The 21,258-nt window shown below is 42.3% G+C and overlaps 1 protein-coding gene across 1 annotated transcript in view; it reads right to left on the bottom strand.

Moving 5' to 3' along the window:
• si:ch73-40i7.2 (FYN-binding protein 1) overlaps window positions 1–8,494 on the bottom strand; it is a 53,745-nt gene extending 45,251 nt beyond the window's left edge. The window contains exons 1-2 of the mRNA XM_055164730.1: window positions 8,231–8,494; window positions 7,217–7,315 (exon numbers count right to left, since the gene is read on the bottom strand). Of these exons, the coding sequence (XP_055020705.1) occupies window positions 7,217–7,315; window positions 8,231–8,494 (363 nt within the window). The remainder of the gene's footprint in view (window positions 1–7,216; window positions 7,316–8,230) is intronic.
• Window positions 8,495–21,258: the final 12,764 nt, after the last annotated feature.

Raw genomic sequence — 21,258 nt, 5'->3', positions numbered from 1 at the left:
ATTCTCCCTGTGCAGGTTTCCTCTGGGTGCTCCTGTTTCTCCTACCAACAAAAACATGTACAAGGGGTCCCCTGTGGGGCCATGACTCCCCTGAAGAAGAGATTCTTAATATCAGCAGGATTATCCTGGTTAAATTAAAAAAAGAAAGAAAAAAGAAAAGAAAAAGAAGCGTCCAGCCACTCTGTGGGCGAAACTCATTTCCACCATCTTGTATCCACCATCTTGTCCTTTCAGCCATGACCCAAAACTCATGACCACAGAGACTAAACCAGAACTAAACCAGGACCAAACCAGGACCACAGGTCAGAATAGAAATGTAGATAGCGTGTGACTTGAAAAAAATTTGAAAATTTAAAACTTGGAAAATTAAATTGCCTAGACTTCCTCCTAGAAGTATTACAATGAGACAGACTAAGAAAATGAACACAGATTGATATAAATGACCTGGTCGATATAAACTGGCACAGATTTCATCTTATACTTTATATAGAGGATGCATGGAATTATTTTTATTCTGAAATACTCAGTATTATTAAGTATTAATAATCAGGATTAATACTGTAAATACGCAGTATTATTGCTCCTCAAAAAACATTTTCTGTGAAAGGCAAAGATCTGCCATGGATCAACTCCACTTTGCTCAATCTCTGAAAAAGGAATCATCCTCAGGCTAAATGCCACTCCTCAAATATTGTGACCAGACATCCTGAAACATTCAGGACAGTCCCAAAATTTGAGCTATTGTCCCAAATCCCGAATCCGACCCTAAATGTCCAGAAAAATACATTCAAACAAAAAGTAGTTATTTCCTGATAAACATTAAAAAGTGTTTGTAGAAAGAATGAGTCGGCTGCATGCAGCCCTGACTGCTCTGCATGTGGATCTATTTTGCTTATTTTTTGACATTCTTCGCAGCAGCCAGCAGTGATTAAAAGGTCGTGGGTCAGCATGTGTGCATTTTTATTTTTCACATTGACATTTTGAGTTCATGATTTTTATGTTGTTTTCTTGTGGCAGAAATATTAATGAAAGACTTGATCATTGAATAAAAGTATGTTTGTGACAGGTTTGAACTAGGACCCAGCAGATATGAACATTTACTGTTCTTCTGCCTCTTTATCATATTTAAAGACAGTAGGTCGGCCTAACAGTAGTTTTGCAGTGACATTCCAGTAAAGAATGTAAGTAAACTACTGCTATCAGCCTTTTGAGAAAACAGGCTGTTTATGTGTTAGCTACAGCAACTAAGAGCTAAAGAATGAGAAAGAACCAAAAGTAGCTCTAAAACCAAAACTTTTGCAACCTCACCGCTCACACAGACACACAGGTCTTCACAAATAAGTGTCCTTTTAATCCTGACTCAAAGTGATTGTAAAAAGAATAAAATCCAGCAGGTTGCAGCAGCTGTGTGTGTCCTCTGTCTGTGGGACAGTTCTCTGTCTGTGGGACAGTCCTCGCTCTGTGGGACAGTTCTCTGTCTGTGGGACAGTTCTCTGTCTGTGGGACAGTCTGTCTGTGGGACAGTTCTCTGTCTGTGGGACAGTTCTCTGTCTGTGGGACAGTCCTCGCTCTGTGGGACAGTTCTCTCTGCTCTGCACTCAAACAAGCAGTAGTTTTGTTGCTGAAGTGCACTTTTATTTATAGTCAGTATAGTGGATCAGACACGAGCGTTTAAAGCAGCGCCTCAGTGTTGCACATGGATCTACGGCTGAACACGGATGTAAACAAGCGGCGTCACAAACAGAGACAAATGACTCTGCAGATAAATACTGATGCATCGCCACATATTAGGACATTTATCTGTCTATTAAATGGACATAATATAGAGAGTCTAAGCTTTATAACGAGGTATAACATGTCCACGTGGACTAGCGGCCCATATCCCATATTGGCTGATAATATCGGCCAACTGATTATTAGTCCAGGGTACTGGAGAGGAGAATCCGGCCGATAGTCGAACCTCGGATCCAGGAGGAGCAGTGTGGTTTTCGTCCTGGCCGTGGAACACTGGACCAGCTCTACACTCTCCATCGGGTGCTCGAGGGTTCATGGGAGTTTGCCCAACCAGTCCACATGTGCTTTATGGATCTGGAGAAGGCATTTGACTGTGTCCCTCGTGGTGTCCTGTGGGGGGTGCTCTGGGAGTATGGGGTCCGGGGCCCTTTGCTAAGGGCTGTCGATCCCTGTATGACCGGAGCAGGAGCTGTGTTCGCATTGCCGGCAGTAAGTCAGACCTGTTCCTGGTGCATGTTGGACTCCGCCAGGGCTGCCCTTTGTCACCGGTTCTGTTCATTGTGTTTATGGACAGAATTTCTAGGCGCAGTCAGGGGCCGGAGGGGGTCCGGTTTGGGGACCACAGGATCATCTCTGCTGTTTGCAGATGATGTTGTCCTGTTGGCTTCATCAGACCAGGACCTGCAATGTGCACTGGGGCGGTTTGCAGCCGAGTGTGAAGTGGCTGGGATGAAGATCAGCTCTTCTAAGTCCGAGGCCATGGTTCTCGACCAAAAAAAGGTGTCTTGCCCTCTCCGGGTGGGTGGGGAGTCTTTGCCTCAAGTGGAGGAGTTCAAGTATCTCGGGGTCTTGTTCACGAGTGAGGGGAGGACGGAACCTGAGATTGACAGGCGGATCGGTGCAGCTTTGGCAGTGATGCGGTCGCTGTATTGGACCGTTGTGGTGAAGCGTTCGTTCCTACTCTCACCTATGGTCATGAGCTCTGGGTAGTGACCGAAAGAACAAGATCGCGGATACAAGCACTCGAAATGAGTTTCCTCCGCAGGGTGGCTGGGCGCTCCCTTAGAGATAGGGTGAGGAGCTCAGTCACACGGGAGGAGCTCGGAGTAGAGTCGCTGCTCGTCCACGTCAAGAGGAGCCAGTTGAGGTGGCTCGGGCATCTGTTCCGGATGCCTCCTGGGCGCCTCCCTCGGAAGGGCATGTCCCACCGGGAGGAGGCCCCGGGGAAGACCCAGGACACGCTGGAGGGACTATGTCTCTCGGTTGGCCTGGGAACCCCTCGGGGTCCCCCCGGAGGAGCTGGAGGACGTGTCTGGGGTGAGGGAAGTCTGGGAGTCCCTGCTTAGGCTGCTGCCCCTGCGACCCGGCCCCAGATAAGCGGATGAAAATGGATGGATGATTATTAGTCGGGCCCTGATTTGAAACACACACACAAAAAGCCATTCCCATCTGATCACTCTACTCCTCTTACTGGGAAACACACAAAGCTCTCAGAAATGACTGCAGCACACAGGCAAGGAATGTAAAATATGTGAATAACCCAAACAGATTCTGGGCTCAACTTGATCAAGTTCTCAATAAATCCAAATGTAATCACATAGTTAGAAAAAATGAAACTATTTCTGATCCTTTAAAGATTTCCCAAACATTTAATGAACATTTCATTTTAATTAGAAGCACTATGGATTTAAAAATATATTATACTGTGTTTGGGGGCTCAGCTCATGAATTTCTCCCCCTTTCCTTTTTCTCCTTCTCAAAAACATCACCAGTAGAAGTCTATAATGTAATGTTTGAATTAAAGATTAACTGCAGTGCTGGCCTTGATGGTCTAGAGGCAAAATTTGTCACACATGTTTTAATGTTTCCTTTAGCTGATCTGTTTAATCTGGGAAACAGCCAGAGTTCCTCCTCTTTTATAGGAGGAGAGCCTACTGATATGACTAACTATCAACCAGTTTCTATATTTCTTGTGCAGTTGCTAAATTATTTGAAGAAAAAAAAAAATTCCATCAGTTGTATAACCATTTAAATTAATTTAATATTCCTTTTCAATCGTTCAATCTGTCTTTCACTGTGGCTTTTCCACTACAACAACTCTGCCAAAATGTATTAATGATCAACTGGCTACAAGCATACAATACATGTCAATTTCAATGGATTCAACTCATATTTAAATATATTTACCGTATTTTCCGGGCTATTAGATGCGCTCTTAAGCCTCTCCCATCAAAAAATGACTGCGCGCCACAATCCAGAGCGCCCCATACACGAATCCACTTGGGTGTCCCAGCACGACTTCAGTAAACTACAAACACCCACAGAACACACAAACACACACGGAGCAGACAGCGACCGCACAGTGAAAAACACCCACAGACACACTCATCACTCCACGCCGACGAGGAACGGAATGGAGGAACGAACCGAAAAAGCAAGTGCAATGTGCCACTTCTAGACACAACTGAACAACTGAGTCACTGCAAACACGCCGACAATCCGTTGGTCCCAGACACACCCTCCCTACACGCCACAACTGAACAAAGCCCAGAGTCACCGTGAACGCCACAAACAAACAAAACCACTCACCACGGTTTATTTGTGGAAAAAGGTCAAAAATAGACCATTTAATGACAGTGTGTCTTATAATCCAGAGCGATTAATAGCCCAGAAAATACGGTACTTGAACTGTATCCATTATCTACATCAGTATTTAGTCCCAGTAACATCATCATATTCACTTAGAAAACTCCACCGTCTCACTTTTTCTCATCCCTGAGTTTACAAAGAAATTGGACGCAGATTATTCAGTACAAAACCCCTTCAGATTGGAATAGACACCCACAATCTTTGGAACTGAATCTTTCAAATCATTGAGATCATCTTTGTTTTCATATCTCAAAACTCCATGTTTGTTTTTAGTTTGTCTTTTTTATTTTTCAGTTTGTTCTATTTTTTTTTTTCCATTTGTTGATATCTTTGTTATATAACGTGTACTTATTTTTTTTAGTAAATCAAGTACTGCTGCAGGAGTTGTGAGGAGGGTGTTGGTGCCATTTTCTATGTTGTAATTTAGGCTCTTTTTCAGTTCAGATTCAAATTAATATTGTAATTTGTGTTATATGAAGTGACCGCTTGTTGCAACAAAAATTAGGGTTACATTGCTGTACTATGTTTGGTAATTTGTATTTAAGGTAATTTTAATTTAGTTTGAATTGGTTCAGATTGATTAGTTTGGAATTTCCGGATGTGTAGCCAATGGGAGCTGGCACATTGAGTTCACGCATGGATGTGGAGAAAAAACGTTGCTTTTTTGTTTATGTGAGAACTTCATTAAAAGACGGAGCGAACACTGTTTTTCTACCGTCGTTGAAACCTAAACACGAGTAGACTCCTTCATTCCGTCTGGAAGTGGTTGATTTCATGAATATGCAAGGGGACAATTCACGGAACATCAGAGAGGAAATTTAGCCACTGCAGAGGGCTTGAGGGAGTGTGTGTGTGTGTGTATTGTATTCTGTCTGTTTTGTTATATTGTATGGTATTGTGTGTATTACTGATGTTTTGTATTTTTGGACCCCTTTGAAAAGGAGAGGCACATCTCAAGGGGCATTCTAATAAAATAAAATAAATCATTTCAATCTCATGCTCCATCCTCCCCTCACTCGTGAACAAGACTTTCAAATCAAATCGATATCAAAGGTGGATCAGTGCATTTGTAGTTAAGATGGAGACTAGATTTATTCTTCCCATGGGACAATTGGTCATTTAGGAGCAGGAGAAGGTTTCTGTGCATGTTTGAGTTGGCTTGGTCAACGATATCATCTCTGGGAGTTTGGATTGGGCAAGTGAATTTTTCACACAGAGATTATGTTGATTTATTTATCCTTCACTAAACTTTCTCCACAAGGTCACAGTTCACATGTTGGGGCTCTGGTCCAAACATCAGTGATCCCCCAGGAGCTCCAGGGCTAAATCTGGACCACAGATTCACCAGAGCCATGTCCCAGTCTGAGCTTTAGTTTACACCAGAAATACATGAAGTGAAAGTAGCAAAAGATGCGTCTGTCAGTGCCTTAACATTTTTATTAAAAATGAACTAAACACTAAATCAATGTTTTTTGCACATAAACTGTGTATATGGGGCTTTAATGGCATTGTCTACTGAGTGTGATCTTCCTCAAGTGACCACTGCAATATCAAGTACTATGTGACATCACATGCCCCTGCCCTGATCACAGCAGCCTGGTGTTTCTGACACACACAATTGGCTGCAGGGGCGGAGTTTGTAGTGTGGCTCCCTGTTAGACCAGTAACACTTTTCCTTACACCTCTAGACGGTGAAACGTGGTTGTGGGCGGGGTTTTGGTGTTGCACTTTAAATCCAGCAGCATCTCAGTGGAAGTGCAGGTCTTGCTTTCATTTTCAGTATTACTGAATAAAACAGCTGTAGTGTCCTCACACATCACCACACATCATGAGAGCAGTAGCACCTCCCTCCGACTGTCCCACTCCAGCTGGGACTGTGTGGGACAGGTTTAGATGTGGTATGATACTTACAGTGGAGCTCTGCTACTGTGTCACTGCCTTTCAAGCTGCATGTGTGAGACATCCATTTTCTTCAGCTTTATCCGGGGCTGGGTCACGGGGGCAGTAGTCTGAGCAGGGAGTAGTTCTTCAGCTCTTCCGGGGGGATCCCGAGGTGTTCCCAGGCCAGCAGAGACATACTCCCTCCAGTGTGTCCTGGGTCTTCCTCGGGGCCTCCTCCCGGTGGGATGTGCTCGGAACACCTCCCGAGGGAAGCGTCCAGGAGGCATCCAGAACAGATGCCCAATCCACCTCAGCTGGCTCCTCTCAAAGTGGAGGAGCAGCAGTTCTACTCAGAGCTCCTCACAACAGAACTATTGATTTGAAGAAGACCTGTAGTGCTTGTGTGTGCTCTGTAGCTCTTATCTGTGACACCCATGGATCATTATGTTAGAATTTGGACATTTTAAATAACAGTAATATAAGTGTGCTGACTTCAGAGTTAGAAACTGTGTCCAGGGTCCATGGTGGGAGCTGACATTGCCGTAATCGTCATCACATTAAAGCCTCACATGCTGTCAGTACATGGACATCACACTACTGACTACAGAATTGTTTTCATTCGTTCCAAAATGACTACACAACGCTGCGCCTTGAAAACAAGTGATTAAAGACTGCTCAGACATATATATATATATATATATATATATATAGATAGATAGATAGATAGATATAGATATATATAGATATATATATAAACAGGGTAAGAGGTATAAGAGCACATGGGGGCATCAAGAGAGTACTGTTATTCAGTGTTAAAAAGAGTGTTCTTCGTTGTGCTGTAGAAATCAGTGTCATGTAGTGAGTTTATTGCTTAGAAGTGAAAAAGCAGATCCAAGTTGTATTATTACAATATTTCTTAGACTGTATAATGTGTGATAGTGGTTGTTCTCACCCCAGTCCTCTCGTCCAGGATCCTAACGCCTTTAGAGCAGATTTTGAGCCACACTCTCTGTTTATGCCGGCCCTGTTTACGGAACGCCTCCTCAAAACCCTACAGAAAAGAAATACACAAGGAAATAATAATATAATACTGCAATATTGATATGAAAGAGATTTTATTCTTTACAGCATTATCAGCATCTGCTGATGTACTGATTGTGTACCTGAAAGCCTGAAAAAAATATCTAATCTATCTATCTATATCTATATATCAAAATGTTTTGATTGATGTGTGTGTCCAGCTTTGTCAGATACAACAGCTGAACACACTCGCGGCTCGTTCTTTTTACAATAGAAATCAAATATTCTTCAGAAAATTCTTCCCAAGTCTGTTGCAGAAGTTTCCATAAATGTGTGGCACTTGTAGGTTGCTTCACTCTTCTGTCCAGTTCATCCCAAACCAACTCCATGGGGTTTAAGTCTGGACACTGTACTGCTGCTGGACACTCCAGGTTTTCAAGCTTTACCATCTTGTTCTTTTTTCCTGAGTTTGTTTTGGCAGAGCTTGGACTTGTGTTTTGGGTCATTATCTCGCTGTAGGATGAACCTCTGAGCCACTAGGTGAATACCACAGAGTAATGCATGGTGCTGCAGAATGCTGTGGTAGCCGTTTTTGTTCAGGGTCTTGTTCTGCTCACTCACTGCTCAAGTCATTGACACTGGATCCAGCAAAACAGCCCCAGATCATCACACTTCCTCCTCCATGTGTGACAGTTGATGTTACACACTGTGGAACCGTCCTCTCACCTACTCCACGATGTACAAAGATCTAGTGTGATGAACCGAAGATTTGAAATTTGGATTCATCAATCCAAACCTTCTTCCAGTCTTCAGTAGTCCAGTGTCATGTTTCATGGTCCAGGGGAGCCTCTTTGTCTTATTTTCATGTCTTAGCAATGACTTTCTTGCTGCAACTCATCCTGTCAAACCTGCAGCTTGAAGTCTTCTTCACAGCTGAAACTGAGACCTGCTTACTACGACCACTCTTAAACTGTTGTCCTGTGAGCCACTTATCACACAAACTGTTAACTCTCAGAAACTTGTCCTCTGATCCAGTTGTGGCTTTGGGTCTGCCAGAGCACTTCAGCTCTTCATCAGAGTTTCCCCCAGTTTCTGAGTGCCTTTTGATGGTGAAGGAAACTGCACTCACTGACACCTTGACTTTCTTTGCAATTTCCCTGTAGGAAAGAACTGCATTTTTAAGTGTTCTGATGGTCTGTCTCGCTTCCATTGTTAATTGTTTTTTTTTATTGTCATTTTTGTGGCAAGACATTATTTTCTGGAGTACAGTGCTGTCAACCTGATGCTCCTGAGGGTCTGGCACCACAGTGTGTTCCAGGTCTGCTTTTGTGCAGACAGAGGGGTTTGTAAATTATCAAGAAAAGTAGGAACAGCTGTAGGAAATGGGAGCACCAACTTTTTAATAATAATAATAATAATAATAATAATAATACATTTTATTTATATTGCACTTTACATAAAATAATCTCAAAGCGCTACAGGTAAAAAGTAAGCATTAGCAAACAGTGGATCAAGCTAAAACCATTGCAGGAATTAATAAGATAAAACAAGAATAAAATACAATTAACAAAAGGCTTTAGTAAAAAGGTACGTTTTAAGATTTTGTTTAAAAACAGAAATAGACTGTGGGGCTCTCAAGTGGTCGGGGAGAGCATTCCAAAGCCTTGGAGCAGCAGAGGAGAAGGCCCGATCACCCATGGTGCAAAGTTTGGTTGTGGGGGGTTGGAGAGTGTTGGTGGCTGCAGAGCGGAGGGAGCGTGAGGGGGCCTGGGGAGTGAGGAGTTCTTTAAGGTACTGGGGGGGAGTGACCGTGGATGCACTGGTGAGTGAGGAGGGAGACCTTATACTCAATCCTGAGTGTGATCGGGAGCCAGTGAAGGGATTTCAGGATGGGGGTGATGTGGTCAAATTTTTGCACTCTCATCAGGATCCTGGCAGCGCAGTTCTGGATGTACTGCAGTCTCTGGATGCTCCTGCCAGGTATCCTGATGAGGAGTGTGTTACAGTCGTCCAACCTGGAGGAGATAAAGGCGTGGATGAGCTTCTCTGCATCTGCCAGGGAGAGAGTTGGACGGAGTTTTGTGATGTTCCTGAGGTGGTAGAATGACGTCTTACAGAGGTGTTTGATGTGACTTTAAAGGCAGATTCAACCTTCATTGCTGCAAAACAGCTTTACATGTTCCCTGAAAAAAAAACTTTTTGTATAATTCTGAAATGTACATTATTTTTTACTTTTGGTTAAAATAGAACAAAGGTACAAACTTGCACAACTTGAATTGCAATAAATAACTGTAAAAATGAGAGTGTTCTAAAACTTTTGACAGGTAGTGTATATACAGCCTAACTGGTATGTTCCAGACAGGTGTGCTGTCCTCCTGCTGCTGTCAACTTCATCATTCTGACCTAAAATGATCCTGGTGATTTTATTTGCTGTTTTGTTCTTAAATCATTTAATTTTTTTTTTATTCAATTTAAATTTTTTTCCCAAAGTCACTCCCACTAGCGTTAACAAAGTTCCAAATATGGAACCTGACTGCAGATGAAGGGTTCTGACTGCTGGCCTTGATGAGGGTGACGTCACACTCCCTCAGTGCACTTCTTTAGACAGTCTGTGGTCTGATGACACTCAGTGTCAGTGTGCATTTCCTCAGAGGAAGTCGTCTCATTAGATGAAAGAACATCCTCTGGGGACGCTGTGACTGAAAACTGTCCAAACTGTGTTTTACTGTAGTAAATAAAAGTCCACTTAGGTCAAGAAGGATGTACCAAGACCTTTAAACGAAGATGAAGTAAACAGAGGAACTCAGACTGGGGACAGCCCACATATGCTGGACTGAACCAGGATTAAACCAGATATAACTAGAGCTAAACCAGGTCTGAAACAAATCTAAAGCTCCTCTGATATGACGTGACCACTGCTTAAGAAAACCAGGACTCATACGTCTCATAGCTACTGACCTACAGACTGGGAACTTTCCACTAAACCGAGTCTAAACCAGAATAAGACCAGGACAGTAAACCAGGACTAACGCAGGTAGAAACCAGATCTGACCCTCCCCAGGGGGTGTACCTTCAGTTTCATCATGGAGTCCCAGCACATCTTCTCCCCCTCTGCGCTCGTCACGTGGTCAATGCCGATCAGTTTGGCCTTGTAGCGGACTCCATCTCCATGGAAACGAGAGTTGGACTCCCAAGAAGCTGATGGGTGCAGAGAAATGTTCCTTGTTATTTGGCCTCGTGACTTGAGGATGTAGTTTTTGTACCTTTGCAACTGATGAGTAACTAATGAGTAACTGATGAGTAACCCTGAGCGCTGTAGAAGCTATTTGCTTATTTTGTTTATTCTAAAATGAATGTATTATTTTTGTTTGTTGATTAGTTTACCAGTTTAGTTTTGTTCATTTGCATATGTTTTGCTATATTAATATTATGTTTGTTAATTTGTTTAGTCTAATTTGGTACGATTTATATTAGCACCTGTTGTGTTTTTGGTTTAATCTGGGGCACTAGGGGATAAAGGAGGATGGGACACATAGACCAGAGTGCACCTGGGTGAGCCTGTGGGTTTTTTACCAGTTGACAGGAGAGGCAGCAACAGTAGACCTTAATCATGTATTCTTGTTGTTTGTGTGAAATAAATCTTGGAAATATAGCTCAGGTCATGGATGTTGATTTTGTTTTTTCCTTCACTGCATAAACCACAAACCCACAGTCCCCAAAAGTGATTATTTGAGTTATGTTTAGTTCTGAGTTTGCTCACTGCTTTTCCTTGTTACTTTTCTTTGAAACTTCTTTGTCATTTCAAGCGCTAACAGGATAACGTGGACAGAATGTCTGAACAGAAGTGTGTCTGTCCTGGGCTCTTACAGCTCTAACAAAGCTACTACAATCACAACTGAGCCTGTGTCTCCAGAGGCTTCACCTGCAGACAGAGACACAGCCAAGTGTGTCTCATTCTCAGTTTATATTCAGGTCTCATGTGAAGCTCAGAACCTCCAGAATTCCCTCCCTGAGCTGCAGAGGCTGCACTAGCACGGACTCATGACTGGTGCAGGTGCTGGGGTTTAAACTGAGATACTTTGATTGAACATTCGAAGGGAAACCAGGATTAAATAAACCAAATTCCCTCAGAGTATTTCCTCTGGAAGGTCTTCTGCCACATGTGATGTGAAAAGCCTGTAGCATCTCAAATGTCCTCCTCAGCTAGTCTCTGGTACAGTCTCCATGGATACAGGAAAAACAAACGTCTTATTTCACACAATCCAACAGTGCCTTATCATGTCTTTAGAACTACACATGCTGTACTTCTCAGTTGAACGTCACAGAAAAAGTCCACGGCTCTCCTGTGCTCAGCTGTTTTATAAAATGTAAAGTAAGCACATTTTCATAATTCATAACTCTCCAAGTTAACGGTTAACTAAGAGCAAGTGTTTTACAGCACACTTTTATGAACAATTCAATTCTGTCATATTTCTGTTCTGAAAATATCTTACAGATTATTGCATACATTTTTGTTTAAATACAGTTACCTCTACTTAAAATGACTATAGTAGTATTACTACTGCTACTACTACTACTACTATTGCTACTACTACTACTACTACTACTACTACTACTACTACTACTACTACTACTACTACTACTACTACTACTACTACTACTACTACTACTGCTACTACTACTACTACTCAAATGGCCACCACTTTTCTGCGGCCCCACTACACAATACTAGTTACACAGAGATCACACTCTTATAAAAACAGTCCATTTAAATGTTGAGTTGAAGCTGCTGTGAGTCATAAACAGTGTGTGGGGCAGCTGGATTTCCTCAAACAACACACAGAGGAGCTCCCATGAAAGTCTCAGCAGATGAAGTATTAATAACAGTCCAGCATGTGTGTATCTCAACCAGCTGCTGAACCTATGAGATGATTAGAATAGTGTTGATTGTCTCACCTACGGAGCTGAGCGAGGCTCCTGGGGTGACAGGGGAGGAGGGGAGAACAGGGTTCTGCTGAGACTCCATTCTGGTACAGCCACTGAAAAGCACAAATATATATATATATATATATAGATGATAATACAGAATTGAATAGAAATGTTGTGTGTGTATGTGTGTGTTAGTGTCGCTCACCTGCTGCTCACGGGACGTCTCAAAGCAAAGTTCAGCTCCTGCTCTTGTGAGGTATTAAAGGAGACACGAGGGGAGGGCGGTGCATCACAGACAGAGTCAGCAGAGGTGGACATGTCACAGGTGTGGTCATGCTACAGACACAGAGCTCACACTAAACATAGTCTGGGTGTTTGGAAAGAAGAGCACAGGTTTTCCCAGAAGGAGCAGCAGTAGCTCAGTTGAAGAACACTTTGGACTGGTTGATTGTATTTGACTTGGTGGGCCTGTGGTTGGGGCTCTTGTACAGAGCCTGTAGGGATGAGCTAGGGGCCAGTGGTTTTGGCTGCTACATTTAAAGTAGTTTCACTAGCTCGAATCACACCAACAACAACATAGTGCAAAGAAGTTTATTGATAATGTATGGCAGAGATGGCTGGTTGAGACTATGGGTGGGGGCTCCGTCTCAATCTTCAATTGGCCCAGCCAGAACGTAGGGGTCTTATGACTGAAAGACAAAATAGGGGATGGGAGGGTGGGGTCGAGTTCGCCAAAACAAACAGGGATGATGGGAAAGGCTGGCTTCTGGGAAATTGGAGGTGTGGTCGAGGTGAGTTGTGGTTCTGGTGAGAGGAGAGGGGCGTGGTCTGAGGGCTGAGGCCTGCTCCTGCTCCTGAATCTCACTTCATCATATTAACTACATTTTCTTTGGTTTTGCCTTCATTCATTATTCCTTGCTCCCACTGCATGAGTGGTTGGCTGGCTCCTTGTACAGTTTTTGGGGTTTTGAGCTCAGTTTTTTAACATCAGAAGAAGTGCAGCCTGTGTAGTTCTGTTGGATTTTGCCAAATGAACAGGATGTTCATAAAAAGTGAAGGAGCTCAATGTAGAGAAGCTACAGATGTTTTTAGTCTAGCCAAGTCAACCAAGATGTATGGAAGCATAAATGAGCCAGAAGTTTTGAATTAGAATATTTCTTGATTTTTTTTTTTTTTAAATGGAAATAATTGAAAAAAAAACAACAAAACAAAACAAAAACATTAACATGTGATTGGTGGGTATGATTTTACTTTTTAGCATCTTTAATTCACACTGACAAAATTCGAGTTGAGAAATTCAAATTGAAAACATTTAGGTCAAAGTTCACCGCACGTTCTGTTACTATGGGAACTTGTTAACACCAGGGGGCGCCGTGCTCAAAGAGGCCTGAAAACAGAAGACAATTAACATTCACGCACACCATGAAAAAACAAGGATAATGGCTGTTTTCCATTTCCATGACTGAACTGGACTGAACCAGAACTAAACCAGGACTGAACCAGGAAATACCCACCTCTCACATGTCAATGCTCTTTTTTTTATTATTATTTCCATTTCAAAAATGTTTCATTCAAATTATTTCATTCATCGTTAAATATTCTAATTCAAAACTTCTGGCACATCTAGACTTCCATAATGACGGCAGAGAAACAAACATTTGTGGCAGCCTCAGTCAACACAAGTTTTTTTTAGTGTAACATTTTGAATCTTGTCCATGTCCGTGTCCAGAGTTGGTCTACAGAACATCAGTGAGGTGAGTACAGTGAGCTGCTCCGTCACACTCTGACTGAACTCTGTATTACTTTGACTACATTTACTGTTGCACATGATTGTGCTGCATTTCATAACTGAATAATAGGACATGATATGGACTCATGTGAACGATGGTAATCAGACACTGTAGCCTCCTGAAGCCAGAATAAAGTGTCTGTGCACATCTCAGTGTGTAGAGATGCTGTGTATAAATGACAGTGTGTTTGTGACAGTGAATATGACACAACGGAAAGAACTTCACCCTCATAGTTACAGAGCACAGAGACGACACAGCACATAAAGCACAGAGATAAACGAAGCCGACAGCAGGACACAGAGCAGAGCCAGCCGAGGCCTGCGCAGGTACAAGCATGTGTGTGTAACACGTACAACGTGTGTGTGATCAGAAATGTGATCGGATCTGCACTGAGAGAACCACACTGGGACTGGGACAGAACATGCTTTTCCACAGGGGGACTACAGTTCCCAGAGTTCCCATGGGCATCTCCACTGAAGCTCTGTGTATTTCTGATGCAGAGTGGAGGAGATTCACTTGTTTCTTTGTTTGTTTGTCTGTACAGTGACTGTGGGCTTTAGAGATGTTTTGTTTGTCAGGAACATGAAGACTGGACCATGCCACATCCTCAACCCTCTGCAGTTTGTTTATCGGGAGAAAGTGGGAGCATACAACACCTAAGTCCAATCCATAGATCCTTCTCTCATCTTGACAAAGGCAGTTGTGCTGTGAAGATGACCTTTTTGGACTTTTCCAGCACATTTAACACCAGACAAACTAATGAGATGGGAGTGGATTCTTCTCTGGTGAGCTGGATCACAGATGACCTCAGTATGTCCCACTGCTTGATCTGGTCTTGATCTGAATCCAGACAGCAGCTGGTCTATACTTGATGTGCACTTGGTCTGGAGTAGGATGTGACATTCATGGCAAACTCTTTTAACTGGCTCTTTAACGTGGATCACTTAAAAAAAAATAAAAATAAAAATTCAAAAAATCATAAATCAGCACAGAAGCAGAGCAGACTCCACAAGTGAGAGCTCTGAACAAAACACACATCTGACATCAGAAGAACATAATAGTAATTGTTGTAATGCAAAGTTTTATTTGGATTCTGCATCATTTCAAAGTGAAGACACGTCCGCACTTTCAGTTTGAAGTGTTTAATCAAATCTGAACCTTGGTCACTTTTCTCTGGGATTAGTTTGTCAGCTCCTGTCACAGAAAGAAATATAAGAAGAGACTTTTGAATGGCTCTCCAAAAGACTCAAATCCCATGAAATAATTGAAAGTCCAACCACTAATGTGGACTTGGTCTGGTCTTGGTCTGGTCCGGTCTTGGTCTGTGGATGCCTGTACACTGTTTGGATCGTCAGTCCAGACTGCGTTACTACTGTGAACTGTGTGTGTATAAATATTTTGCTGTCACTTTCCTTTGCTGATGCACACTGGTCTGGCTCTGGTCCAACACTCCAGCTGCTGCTGACGCCTGAGAAAGAGGAAGATCTCAAGGATTTCCCAAACCTCCTCCAGATGAAGAGGGTGACTCTGCTTCTCGTGCAGGAGACTCTGGTTTCTTTAGGGGCCACTGGCTCTGGCCCCTGATCCAGGTGCATCCGGAGAGAAGCACCAGGGGGAGTGAAGGTGAAATCCTCTTTTATGAAACAGACTGTTTCATCATGTTGTTTCCTTATAGAGAGAGGCTCTGCTCTGCAGCTGAATGTGAATCAAACTGATCAAACAGAGGAACAGTTTAGTGCTTCATATCCGCCATGTCTTTTGGACCCCTGTGGTGTTTTTTCCTTTCTTCTTTCTTTGTAAGCACACATATTTGTTCTGTGACCTCGAGGAGACGCACTGCTGACCACACTCACATGTTCATAAAGTGTTTGTAGAAGAACCAGTCCTCTGTCACTGGAAGCATGTGACTCAGAGTTTAATATTCATTAGAAGGGACAATGTACGGACATGAATCTAATAAAAAAACAGCCTTCGTTTCCCTGATTAACACAAATGAACAAATAAGAATAAACAAACAATAAGAACACAGCAATAAGAACAATGTGTGTTTATTTCATTCATTCATCTGTGTCCATCCTTTATTCATTTGATTTGACTTTTATTTCAGCAGGAGATCCAGGCAGACAACACAGCACAGGAGAGAGCTCAGTGCACCTGCCCCCGCCTCTCTGTCTCCAGTTGAGTCTCCTCTGTTTTACTGCACCATTCTCCAGACTCCTTCAGATCTTCTCATTGCTCAGACGAGTCCTTCATTTCACAGCTGACTCTCTGTAACTGCAGCAGCCTCAGCAACTGGAGCCTGACTCAGACTGCTTCACCTCACACTGTTCCAGCAGGTGAAGTTATTGTGCCATCTGCTGGCATTTTGTCTACACAACCTTAAAGCTGGAGATGATATCTTTACATTCTTTGAAGGTAAATGAGATTCTGTGTATTTAGGTGTTGTGGTGTAACAGTTGTGTTGAAATAGACCCAGTTTAAATATGTTCAAAAATGTGCAATAAGTCACACAAAAACATCTAAAGGTATTATACTACGCTAAACTGACTCTTGTGAACTTTAAGTCAGATTATAATACTGTTACATCATCTAACACACACATGGAGTTGTGTTTAGTTTCATTCACACATATTTGAGTGACACTTGTTCTGTCTGCACCTCCAAAGCTCAAAGTGCTCTGTTCCACCGTGTGATGTCATGAAGTGGAAGTTTTCACATGAACAGCTCCTTTTACCTTTAGTTTAGTAGAGATTGTCAGTTCCAGAGATGAAATGATCCAAATGATTCTATTGAAGGTGTGTGGAGTTTAAAAACACAGTAGCACTTCCTGTATCACCACAACATAAGAGTGTTTTCTGTTTGAAAGAAGAACTCGTGCTAAATGTGCAGGTTCGTGTGTTAAACATGTGTGAATGAAACAAAACACAAGTCCAGGTCTGTTTGTCATGAGGAAATGACATGAGAACAAACAGTAGGTCAGAAAATAACATCATATAGAGCAGGGGTGTCAAACTCATTTTGTTCCGGGGGCCGTATCCAACCGACTTTGATCTCCAAGGGGCCGGATCAGAAAACTCATGTCATATAAACCCCAAAAATAACAATAAGTTCAAATATTTGTGCAGAGAAACGCAAATCTATTACAGAAATCTTTTTTAATCGATGAACTCTTTCTTATTATAATATTATAATATTATGAACAAGAAGAAAAATTCAATTTCAACACAATGTTTTAACATGAACTTGTTTGCAAACAGGAATAAGTCAATTTTTGTTGTAAAATCCTGCACTCGGCTCCACTTTTCTCATGTTGGACATTTTTCTGATGAGGGTGTCACGGTCAACAGTCAAAACGATCGTCCTTTAAGAGCGTTTGGAAAGAGACAAGTCTTCATTTGTGCTGCTCTGGTGGGAGGGGCCACGTACAGAGACACTGGAGACGCTGCTGTGATAAACACCACAGAAAATTAACAATGTTTTAATAGAAAATATAATTAAAATATTTTAGTAGAAAATCACCCACAGGCCACATTAAAGGTCTTGGGGGGCCGGATCTGGCCCCCGGGCCTTATGTTTGACACCTGTGATATAGACCCTTTCAAGTGAGAGACAAAATGCATTTTTATTTTTTCAGTCTTGAGGGTCTGTTTACACGAGAACACTCGTGGGTAAAAACAACAAAGCCTTTTGTTTAGAGGGTGATGCTGTTTCTGGGGCTTAAAAACACTCCAGAGTGGAAAAGTTGAATATGCTCCACCGTAACATTTCTGTCTACACTGCCCAAGACTCAAAACTCTGCTCAGATCTGCTCAGGTCGTGTTTACCTCACATACATCACCACCCAGCGTCACCACCCAGCGTCACCATCGAGCATCACCACCCAGCGTCACCATCGAGCCACCTGGCATGCATGCATACTCAATCCAATTCCACACATTTTTGCATCAGTGTATACTTCCTCCCAAAAAACGCTCGTCTAAACACGGAATAAAAAAGTGAAGACGGGACACCACTTTTGCGTCTTCTGTTCAAACCATCATCATACAAACGTAGTTTTAGTTTCTTGGTCAGTTTTGTCTCTTCACATCTGAGCTTTCACATGGAAATAATACAAGTGTTATTTATTCATTTATATGGGTCACTGTAACTTTAACAGCAGTGTTCGCAGTGTTTAACTGAGGCTGCAGTGTGGTTATGTGCACACAGTTCTCATGTCTGTCCTGTAGTTGTATTGTTTCATTATATTGTACTTGTGTTTTCACTCTTGAAAATGCACCATGACAGTGAATCAAGTGTCTGGGATGGTCCCAGGGAGTTGTAATACTTAGTCGTTTTCCTGATTGGACGAGGACGAGTGACTCAATAGTTTATTTATCACTCAACAAGATGCTTTGTAAAACGCAGAGCACATGTTTTTCAGTCTGTACACAATACACTGCATAATCTAAAGGACAGTTCAAATCAGGTAAAGGCCTTTTAATATCTGTAAAGATTCCTTTAAGAATCCTTATCCCGACTGTAAGTGACAGTGTGTTACATTGACAGTGTGAGCGGTGGCAGGAGAGTGTGTCTTCTCACCCCTCTGTAATCTGCTCTTCCAACATGGACAAAAGGGAGAGACCGGTCCGGCTGCTCCTGGTGTGGTCATAGCGTGCACAGAGCGGTCAACCCCGGGCCACAGTATTTTATCCACTGGAACTTGTTAGCATTGTTGATCCCAATGGAAATTCAAGTTTTGCTCCAGCAGTATTTCCACTGAGCGTCTCAGTGTCCTTTCTGCCTCAGTCAAAGGTTTCAGAGCAGTTTAACAGGAGCACTGGTCAGGGAGGGTCAGCAGATCCTGTGAAAGAGCCGAAAGTGTCCCTCCCTCCTCTGTGTCCTGCAGCATCACAGCAGGACACAGTTATATTGTAGTATATTATAGTATATTACAGTACAGTAAAGTACAGTACAGGACAGGACAGGACAGTCTAGAAAGGCATGAACTTATCTGTCTCCATGGAGACACATGAGCAACACCCCCAGGTCAAGTTACAAGTCAGACCAGTTTGTTTATTGTATGAACGTATATTTGTTGAAATAAAAGCAGACAGATGAGTTGGACGACCTGCTCAGTCTGTGTGACTCTGGTGCAGTGTTGACATCACAGCTCCAAAAGTGGTGCCCTGGTGCTGAAGGCCAGTCTGAGCCAGAAGATTCTCCCTCACTCCTCCACACTCTTTGGGTTCAGAATAAAAAGAATCCAAAGAATACATACATGTATATAGAATATAGAAAACAAAATGAACTAGTCAAATAAACACAAAAAGTCTTATTCAATTTTTCTACGCGTCATCTGTTGCTGTTGTAGTTTCCTGTAGCCAAATGTGTTCTCAGGTAAGAGTACTGTTACTTTTAATTGATAGAAGTACAAAGTAGTGATCCAAAGAATTACTCAGTCAAGTAAAAACATGTTGAGAAACAGTAGACCTGTAGATCTGATGTATGTGTACAGTGTTACTGTAAAGAGACAAAACAAAACATCAAACCATGTGCAGATGCTGTATTTCCATAGAAAGAGGAAAAAAAACACATTGTGAAAACAACTATTTCTGAAAACTGCTCAGAAAAGTCCAATTATATTTAGTTACTTAAGTAAATGTAACTGCTGTTGGTAGTATTACCCCCTGACATTTTTAAAGACAGAACACCTTAAGATAAATAGTTAAGATGCCAGAGTCACTGTGTGACTATTCAATGTTCTGACCCTTATCTTGGCCTGGTGCCATCAGTGTCCTGTGTCCATGACGGTAAGTTAAACTCCAACCTGAAGAACATTCCAAACAAAACCATAACGTCTCTATGGAGACAAATGTACCCTCCACCTGAAAAGTGAAGGAATGTTTCTTTACTTTTATTAGCAACTGTGTCACAGGTCCGTCCTGTCTGCTCCTGTCTGCTCCTGTCTGCTCCTGTCTGCTCCTGTCTGTTCCTGTGCCAGTGTGGAGCGTCAGCATCATAAACATCTCCCAATAAGGACGTCCTGTATGCAGAGTGTGAAGTTTGTTTACACTTGTGCTCTCTGTTCACTCTCTGCTCTCGTCACCTCTGACTTGTGACATGACTTTACTGGCAGAACAATAACATTATAGAGTAATAACATCTGTGCGGAGACAAGCAGCAGACTTTCCACAGAAAAACGACAGTACACCTTTAATGAATGAATCCTGATCTTTACAAGTGTTGTGTCCTTGAGCAAGACACAACACATACTCTGGTTAATGGCTTGAAGGGGGAGAACACACACCACAGAAAGTTCATTTTGACAATAAATGTGACAGCAAACGCTATCCAGACACAGACGTGAAGCAGTGGTCCACAGTTTACTTTTTTGTTTTCAATCATTACAAAAAGTGCAAGTGCAAAAAAAGTGCAGGGTGCAAAATGGAGGCAGGCGGCAGTTTCTACGGAAGCCAAGAGGGGTCACAACAAACGCAAACGCTGCCACAAATACAAATGCGACAACACAACAAAAAGCCACAACACACCAAAAAAAGCCACAAAGGAAGTGACCGCGGGACTTTTCCGACGGAGCGATCAAGCGGCAAGTGAAGAAGAAGAACTACAACGTGAAAAGTAAAGGAACGGAGAAGTAAGTTCAGTAAATGGGCTTCTCTCATTAAATAAGCTCTGAAACTATTTAAATAGCAAATACCTTGATGAAAGTGACGTGAGTGTGTCTTGATGGTACCATTGGAAATCTCTTCGTGGTTTATGTTCTCTGGCCATAATTCGCCTCTTTTTTTCAATAATTCCCTTGTTTGAGCTCCTGATGAGTCATTTCCAGAGGAACAGTGAAGAAAGGAATCGTTTTTCCCTTTCAGAGCGTCAAGAACAACCAAATACACAACAAAACCTGCCCATGTTTCTCCAATGCTGCTGAAGTCAATGACATAGTGTGCCCAGTGTCATGGCGGCGTAGTTACCGTTGCTATAGGGGACATGTGATGGTGCAAAGCCTCTATTAAAGTGTTACTGTGCCTCGGGTTAAAAGTGGTAAAAGAAAATAAATACATTTTAAAACCAGTTGTCTTTTTGTAATAAGTGCAAATATGTTGAAAGTGCAGTGTAAAGTGTCTTAGTGAAGGGTGAAGGTGCTGAGTGTTCTCGTGGGTTGTTACAATCCTAAATGTAAAACCAATAAAAAACATAAAGCTGGAGAAGGACGTTCAGAGCAAAATGGCGTCTTGAAAATAACAGGTTAAAGACTGAAACA

This window comes from Boleophthalmus pectinirostris, unplaced genomic scaffold (assembly GCF_026225935.1).
Source record: "Boleophthalmus pectinirostris isolate CB_2022bp ecotype Guang Dong unplaced genomic scaffold, ASM2622593v1 HiC_scaffold_7, whole genome shotgun sequence".
NCBI lineage: Eukaryota > Metazoa > Chordata > Actinopteri > Gobiiformes > Gobiidae > Boleophthalmus > Boleophthalmus pectinirostris.
This window is presented reverse-complemented; position numbering and strand designations above follow the sequence as displayed.